The 9,147-nt window shown below is 34.2% G+C and overlaps 1 protein-coding gene, 1 non-coding gene and 1 pseudogene across 2 annotated transcripts; 1 reads left to right on the plus strand and 2 right to left on the minus strand.

Moving 5' to 3' along the window:
- Positions 1-208: 208 nt before the first annotated feature.
- Positions 209-2,007, minus strand: LOC109241182 (annotated as a pseudogene).
- Positions 2,008-3,574: 1,567 nt separating this feature from the next.
- Positions 3,575-5,763, minus strand: LOC109241180. Its single transcript, XM_019407898.1, has 5 exons — positions 5,629-5,763; positions 4,702-4,828; positions 4,357-4,635; positions 4,158-4,274; positions 3,575-4,080 (listed from the first exon to the last, which is right to left on the minus strand). Exons 2-4 carry the CDS (start codon positions 4,717-4,719, stop codon positions 4,209-4,211), a joined length of 363 nt encoding a protein of 120 aa, XP_019263443.1. The 5' UTR covers positions 4,720-4,828; positions 5,629-5,763; the 3' UTR covers positions 3,575-4,080; positions 4,158-4,208.
- A 1,982-nt stretch (positions 5,764-7,745) lies between these two features.
- Positions 7,746-7,819, plus strand: TRNAI-AAU. Its single transcript has one exon. It is a non-coding gene; the product is annotated as a tRNA-Ile (tRNA).
- The last annotated feature ends 1,328 nt before the right edge of the window (positions 7,820-9,147 follow it).

Consider the following 9,147-nt stretch of genomic DNA (forward strand, 5'->3'; position numbering starts at 1 on the left):
GGGGGGGGGGAGGGGGGTAAGAGATTGATATTGTAATAGTCAGTACCAAGTACACAATCTTAATTCCAAATTATACATAAGATACCCCAAATGGCAGAGATGAAAATACAATTGCTAATATGTACATTCTCAAAGCAGAATAGCTTCATTCAACCAGAATTACTGAAATTCTTTGGAGTTGGTTTTTACTCCATAAAATTAAGAAATCTTTTTTTCCAAATCCCTATTCTAGGCCATCAAAAAATTTTTACCTTCTTTTAGCTCCAAAGTGCTATAGTATACATCTACTACTCCTGTAAGGGATGATTCTTGAAATATATCTTTCCTCGTACAATCATTTCTTGATAATTCTCCAATTGAGGCTAAGGCTAAAAGCTCAGATTCATCTAAACCTCTTGCTGAACCAAGACTACATCGATCTTTCCCATATTTTGCTAATGAGTCTCTGAATTTCTTTATCTGCACAAGTACAAATTTTAAGTGTAATGTAGAGTTTGGGGAGGATAGTGTGTACGAGATTGTTTATGATAAACCTTCAGTCCAAAGAAAGATGAAAAAAAAAGAAAGAAGCATCAAGCAGTATTTCAGTAAGTGATAAACTAAATAATTCAGCAAACTATTCTACAGAGAGTAAAATATCAATAAAACCAAGAGAAACATCTCACTATAGTAATGGGACATACAGAGGATCTGAGTTCCGAATGAATGTAATCTTATTATATAATTAAATTATAAATATTTTTGCATACATATGCATAATTGGAATCAAAAGTAATAGGTTCAATTGAACCCACAAGAACCACCCTAAATCCGCCCCCGTCCAAGAAAATTTGAAATACTTACTGTTGCATTGGTACAGCTGAAGCTACAAACTTTGCCTTGTGCACCCCTATAGAATCTGAAGAAAGGTAAGACAGGGATATGAAGAGCATTGCACATGGTTTTCAGTTCTTCATAGTTTACTTTGAGGAATATAGCATTGGGGTTTGATTTTCAGCTAACTGACAGATCTGCAAACATCAATATTAGCACCAGTTATAACTTCTAACTTCTTTATTTATTTTTATTTTATGTTTAAATGGATCGGCATAGATAGTGATGATTCATATAGTAAACCTCAACTTGCTTAGGATTACGGCGTAGTTCTTGCTTTTGCATTGCTATATATTATACCTTTGGATGTAAAGTTTTACAACCTCCACAGCTAGGAGAGTAGAAGTCAATTATGACCAATCTATCACCAGCTTTTAATAATAAACCAACAAGTTGTTGTGCTGAACTGATCTCTACCACGTTGGGTTTAAGGGTCTTCTCCCACCATCTCTGAGCATCAATTGATACTTGTGCCTAAGATCATTAGAATAAACACTTATAAATGGTTTGATCTCGAAAAATTAAAAACAAGAATGAAACATGAAAACACCAGGTATAAACACAGAAGCAAATGTATCAGGATTTACATACAGAAAGTCGTTCAACATTCCAATGGTTAGTACCAATGTGATCTGATGTATAATCCAAGGGTTTGCCTAGAAATTCTCTGGATGCTAAATCTTTAAGTTGCAGAGTGCCAATGGAAGGGCAACGACGACGAGACCCTTTGGCTGTGGAGTTGAAACAGGGAACAGAAACGGAAAAACCAGTATTCAAAGAACAAGCCATTGTCACTAAAATCTTAGGTGCTTAATTTGTCAAGGTTGTAGCATCTAAAAAATATTTCCCAGCCAATTAAAGACCAATTTTTCACCAGAAAATAAAAGATTTAGGAGCATGCAAATTGCTGTTTTCTCCCGTAAATCTATAGAACAAGAATCCAAGTAAGAAATAATCACGTTTTCAATAAAAAAGGCAAAATGAGAGCCAAAAAATATGCTCTTTTTGACCTGTGTATATCTCAGTGGCTAGGAGAGAAGGAAAGTCAAAGAAAATTGTGGCTCTCTTCCTTTTAAAGCTTCCAACGAGACAGAAGATGAGGAATTAATATAAAAAAGAAGTCCCACATCCACCACCACAACCCTAGTTGGTTATTAGGTGGAGATAAGTGATATTTAAGCTGTTAACTTTATCTATTAAAATTTTATCCTTTGTAGGTCAACACAAAACTCTTATAATTCTGGTTTTGAATACAAAATGGGGTAAATATTTGATCCAATTTGGAATAAGGGGAGTAATGATTATGGGCTTGTTTATAGGAGTGTGCTTGCGTGTAATTGAGTTGGCATATTTGTTCTTGTCAATTTTTGGATAATTGAATATTGAATGAGATGCAAAGAATCCGACTTTTTTTTTTCTGAACTAACTTGATTTCAGGATACACTTCGGCAAGAATAAAGCTTGAAAACTTTGTTCTCCTCTATAATTCTCCTTGTTTCATTAGTCTATGTGACTTGCATTGTGGGCACTTCAGATGGTCCATCCATATATATCTAGTTAATTACTAATAGCTTGTTTGGCCAATTTTCTAAAATCAGTTTATTTTGAGAGTTCTTTTTTTGTTTCCTTCAAAATTACTTTTAAAAAAATACTTTTGGTGAGAAACAGTTGTATTTGAGTAATATTATTTGGGAAAACAATATTGTATAGCTGCTCTCAAAATAATGGTCAAAAAAGGTATATTGTTTGTACATATATACCTTCTGTAGGTTATATACAAATATTATACACTTTTTCGGCTACCTAATGTAAATAGCTTCTGGCGCGGGCTAAAAGTGATATTTGCCCCAATTAATTTGAAAAGCATTTTTGAGCAACAATTAGTGTTTGACCAAACTTCTAAAAAGTATTTTTAAGTGTATTTTTTCTCAAAAATATTTTTCAAAAAAGTGCTTTGCGAAGAAGCTACTTTTTGATGCCTTTTCTTCTAATCAAAAACACATTTTTTTTCCTTCCAGAATCTTGGTCAAACACTTTTAACTTTAGGAAAAAAAAATACTTTTGACAAAAACAAAAAGAAAAACTTTTGGCCAAAACGGTCGAATTCGGTTGGAAATCACGAATTTTCGACTACTTTTCAACCGAAATTAGTCGGTCGGAAAATAATTTCCGACCGAATAGATCGGTGATTTCCGACCAAAGTGGTCGCAAAGTTCAAAAAGGTTAGACGACCAAATATTTCACATTTCCTACCAGAGTGGTCGGAACTTACCGGCTGAATCAGTCGTAATATTACAAATAAAATAATTATTTATTTAAAATTAAATAATACATATATCATTTCCGACCGAATCGGTTGGAAGTTAATAATTAATACTTCAATTTTATTTAATTTCCGATGGAATCTGTCGAAAACTATTGGATATTAATTTATTTTTTAAATTTTCGACCGAATCGGTCGGAAATATGGGAATTTATGGTTAAATCTGGGCAGCTGTCCGACTGCTCCCGTCGGAATTCTGTTGGAATTTTCTATAAAACTGGGCAGAATTCTGCCCAATTTTGAGCTACACCACCTGTCAAACTCTTACAATACAATAATACCAACCAACAATACATTAACACAATCTAAACCAACGATACATTAACACAATCTAAACCAACAATACATTAAAACAATCTAAACCAACATGCCAACCATTAACACAACTTAAACCAACAATACCAACCATTACACCTATCAATTTTGGGCATAAAAACATCCAAATAGTAACCCACATTCAAGTTTTAAAACAATACATAAAGTTGTCTCTCACAATCAAGTTTACCAATCAACCAAAACATCACAACTAAACTACTATACATCAGATTTAGTTTGTTCATCCTCATCATTAGATAAATCATGCCCATGTTTCTCATGAATTTCTGCATCTTAACAAATGTTCCGTATTGGGAGTCCAATTGTTGCTTCAAATCACGAATTTTGTTTCTCATATCTTCCCTCTGTTCTTGATTTTGAGAAGAAGAAGAAGAATTGGCAAATAGTGGGCTGGATGACCTGTAGGTCGACGTACTCCTAGTCCGTAGACTCTGTCTTTATTTAATCCACCCCTGCCTCTGTCCACAATGAAGCCATATCATAAGGTGTTAGTTGAGTTGAAGGAGGCTGAGTTTGTTGCCATTCTTCCACCTTTTATGATAATCTTCCTGAAATGAAAACATAACTATTATGTAAACAAACTAATATTAATAAACCACAAATAATTATGAAGTTAATATTTTACATATGTGTCTGACGCACGCGTCTCCACCCAGTGTTCTCTAGTACCATCCTTCTACTTTTTCTTACGCAACTCCTCGAAGACCTCATCGTGACTCATATCTCGCCCTCTTTCCTTTTCCTTCGTAACAAAAAGTACAAGTTAGACATTACAAATGTAAAATTCTATATGTAAAACTAAGAAATTTTTTATAAGTAATTACCAATCTTAGTTTATGGGCTGCAAAAGTAATCGAACCTCCTGTGTGCAACGAGCCACCTTTACTAAAGGCACGGTTTGCCTTTGCTTGTTCACTCTTCGCCTTCCATTCTGCGGTATTCCATTTCTCAAGAAGTTTATCCGAAACATCTTTTCTTAACCAATCTGGCATTTTACCGACATTCCGAGCAGCGCACATAGTATCTTTAATTTGCCGAGCAGCCTTCTTCTCAAAAATACTATTTATTTCATTTTGATGCTGAGGATGCCATGTACACTTTGTCTGCAACATAAAAAAGTAACATTAGATGAAGAAGAAAACTATTAAATAAATATAATTAATTTTTACCCTAAATTGATTCCACATTTGCTCTCTGATGCGGTACGATATCTGTCTCCAAGAAGTCCACAGCTCATGATAAAATGGCTTCAAAGAATCCACAACCAAATGTGTAGTCTGAAAGGATGGCAAAAACCTGCATTAAAATTAACATATATATAATTAATAAACATCTTAAGTTTAATTGCAAATAAAACTTTAAACTATTTCAACATATAAAAATTAAAGAATTCAAATAGAATAAATATATTAAAGCATTTAATTTAAGCATAATTGTCATAAGTCATAGACTAATCTACAACAACAATTTAATAATTTAATGGATAAAAATGATAATAGATTTCAATTAAACTTAATTCCATAAAAGTCAAAAGATATTAAAAAAGTTATATGCTAGAATTTAGGGCAAAGATCATAAAAGTGTATACAATTTATATTTTTTTTATATAACACACATAAATCAGGGAAAAAAGAATAAACAAATTATGTCAAAGTTCACCTCTAACCATCTTTGTCACCCGTCTTCACCTAAAATAAGTAAGTAAAAAGTCTTTTTCAAATTTTGTAGTAGTGTTGTACTTGTTTTAAGTTACGAAGTCTAAAAATCAATTTCTGAAGTTCAATCTTTTAGGCTTAGTAAGAAACAGTATGAATAAAAAAAATTGATAAATTTAGGTTAGTATAAATCGATTAATCACTTCAATAAGCTGAATACATGTTTTCTAAATTAGATTTAGTGATAGATTACATCAAACTCTCCCCGCATGAAAGCTCGATCCATTGAAGCATCTTGTCGAGCATCTACCAGTCAAATGAAAAACAAAGACGTCTTCTAACAATTTACTAATTCAAGAAGGCAACACATTCAAGAACTGGGTATTGCAAAATCAGTGTATTTTAAAAAAAAAATAACAAAGGAGAATGAGGGAAACTTACGTGGCAGTGGAGGGTCTCGACGGACCTGCAGCGGCGCCGGCAAGTGCTACTGGTTGATGGCAGCGACGAGTTTGGGTGGGGGGAGTTTGAGTGAGAGAGAGAAGAGAGAAGGAGGAAAAGAGGGAAAGGAAAAGAAAGTTTGAGTGAGAGAGAGAGAAGAGAGAAGGAGGAAAAGAAAGGGAGCCGGGAGGGTTTTTTAAAAACCTCTCCGACCGATTCGGTCGGTAAATTGGTCAAAGTAGTCAACCTCGTTTTACTAAACATTTCCGACCGAACCGGTCGCTACTTTTTTTTTTTTTTTTTAAATTGTTTCCACCGAATTGGCCGCTAAGAGTGACGCGGAATTTACCGCCAAAATTTACGACGGATATAGACGGAATATTAGTCGTATCTATTATTAAAAATTGAAAAATATATTTTTGTGCATTTTTCGACAGATTTCGTCGGAAATTTCGGATTGATTCCGTCGGAATTTTCGACTACTTTTTTACGTCAGAAATTTCGATCGTAAATGGGCCGTTTTTTAGTAGTTAAAGAAGCTTGGCCAAAAGTGTTCTTGATCTATATAATGATATTGATCAGTTCTTATATAGTAACTAACATGATAAATCTATTTGAGGCTAGTCCAAAACAAATAAGTTACTAAATTTTTTTTTTAAAAAAAAAACACAAAATCATTGCATAGATCAAGCATAGCATGAAAGAGATAAATTAAAAGATACAGTTTATAAGTCTAGTTTCATGGATATTTGGTTAAGATCATTGATAAAAAGGTCTTTGCCCGTGCTTTTTGTTCTTTTTGCAGCACTTCATTTTTGTTCCATTACCCCCATAGTTTTGGTGCTGCGGGTTTGCTCCTGCCAAGGATTCTGATTCTTCTGGGACTATATCTAATTAAATTGTATTTGTAAAATAATTCTGGAGAAAATAAAATAATATATAAACAGAAATATAAACAAAATAGAAGTTAATCCGAGCCCACTGAATTCACAGTGTTTCCTTAAGGAATTTAACCCCCTCCTAGTACCCAAGGTTGTGGATTATTTCCTTCCAGGATAGAACGAATTTCACACTGGTGTAGTGGTACTTCAAACCCCAGTGTTTCAGCGAATACAAAGTTTGATAGCAAACTACACTTACTGTTGCTTTCTTTGAAGTTAAAACAATGCAGAAGAAAGGAAGAGAACTCAGAAAATCGTATGGAAAATCTGAGAGAATGGACTGGTATTTATAGCTAATGTTGAGCTCAAAACTGAAGATTTGCAACTCTTCGGAATGACTGTCTATGTAAAACGGCCATAACATAAATGGCTATTTACACAACAATAAACCGGGAATTGAAGAGGGAGGTTAATTTCAGTTACAAAACCGAAAAAGTGAAAACGGATAACGAAAATAAAACCTTTAATATTTCCGTTGGATTTAATATTAATATTCCGTTGGATTTCTGTTAATATTTGCTACTAACAAATAAATTTGGTCCAAAAAATTAATCAATCAATTTAACGAAACCGAAGCCGAGCGAGCGCCGACAACGACGGCGTGAGGCTTGCCTTCTTCTTAACTCTTAAGAGCTAGAAGAAGTGCAATTGTATATATACCCATCAAAAAACCTTTTCCTCTTCCAATATGGGACAATGTCCCTTTGTCAAGAAGGGAATCTCAAATGAAACTCAAATATTTTATTTTCTCTCCATTTCCCATTCACCCTCTTTTAAGCCTAATTTAGCTTAAAACCTCAACACTATATACAGTTGCCCTCGCCTGCATGCGGATTCTGAATTTTTGCGTTTTCAAGATTATAAATTCTTTTTTTGAATATGGGAGGACCCCCTCCAAAAAAATAAATAAATTGTATGTCTATATTTTGATTGAGTGGTGGTAATGAGTCATTAGATGTTCTGTTTTTGTAATTTTCTATAAAAGTTTTATTTTCCGAAAAAATGATCGTTTAGTTACAAGTGCACATGACCCTGTGTCCAGTACTTTAATATATCCGAGAAATACCAGTAGTTAGTGCTTTCCTACATTGCTGGAAACTGGAAAGCGAACCTGTATTTCTTCTCTCTTACGTTAGTTTCTGATATATAAACACTGGCGACGATTTCTGACCAACAGGCCCATTAGCTCAGTTGGTTAGAGCGTCGTGCTAATAACGCGAAGGTCGCAGGTTCGAGACCTGCATGGGCCACTTTTTTGTTTTTTTTGTTTTATGTTTTCTTGGAAGCTATCTTCTCTGCTTTTCTTGTTAGGAGTCAAGATCTGGGCTTCTCTCTGGCCTTGAAGGTAAGTAGGTAACTAGTCTTCTCCTAAATATTTTGTTTAATATATCCCTGAAAGATGAAATATTCATCAAATTTGCTGTCTTTCATCCTGGTATTGAGTTTTATGATACTGATTTTTGTACGTCCTTTGCTTGGCAATTATGCAATGCTACTTATACAACAACACATCCAATGCTACTTATGCAAATGTTATTTCTAATAGACCTTCGGCTCAGAAAAATGCAATGCTACTTATGTTTTACAATATTCATTGTCAGGATATAACCATGATATATTGTTCTTTCCAAGTCTTTTGCTCTTACTGTGCCTTATTTACAGGTCTAGTTGCTATGTTTATTTCGATAATCAATTTTTCATGTTACACGTGGCATGAGGACCAGCATATCCTTTACGTGGCATGAGGACCAGCATATCCTTTACGTGGCATGAGGACCAGCATATCCTAGTCTGTAATTCCTTATTTCAGTGTGTTAACCCCATTTACTTATGCAACTAAGATCTGCACCTTTGCCCCCTTCTTTGTCATTAAATCTCTTGTTTTGTATGTGAGAGGGCTTTTGTGTAATGCTTATAATCTAATACTTCATTGCTGCTATAATAATCTCTCGTGATGTATCATGTATGATCATAGGCATTTTCTGTACGTCCATATCGAATGAATTCCAACTTGACCAACATAAATTTCTGGATAGGCCAATCAGTGGCGTATATATATATCCACATTATTGTATGGGTGACCAGTGGCATAGAATTTTTCGTAAGCGATGTCACACTTTAAAAGCGAAAAAATAAACAAAACACCACTAAAACTGAAGAGGTGCAACTCTTCAGAATGACTGTTTATGCAAAACGGCCATAACATAAATGCCATAACATAAATGGCTAATTTATGCGATAATAAACCGGGCATTGAAGAGGGAGGTTAATTTTCAGTTACACAACTGAAAAACCGAAAACGGATAACGGAAAAACGTTTAATATTCCGTCGGATTTAATATTAATATTCTGTTATTAAAGCGAATATTGAATAATATTTCTGTTAATATTTACTATTAACAAATAAATTTGGTCCAAAAAATTAATCAAATCCGAAGCCGAGCGACGACGGCAAGGCTTGCCTTCTTCTCAACTGTTTAAGAGCTAGAAGAAGAGCAATTGCTTATATATCAATCAAAAACCTCTTCCTCTTCCAATATGGGACAATGTCCCTTTGTCGGGGGGGGGGGGTAGGGGG

Source organism: Nicotiana attenuata, unplaced genomic scaffold, assembly GCF_001879085.1.
Source record: "Nicotiana attenuata strain UT unplaced genomic scaffold, NIATTr2, whole genome shotgun sequence".
Classification (NCBI taxonomy): Eukaryota; Viridiplantae; Streptophyta; class Magnoliopsida; order Solanales; family Solanaceae; genus Nicotiana; species Nicotiana attenuata.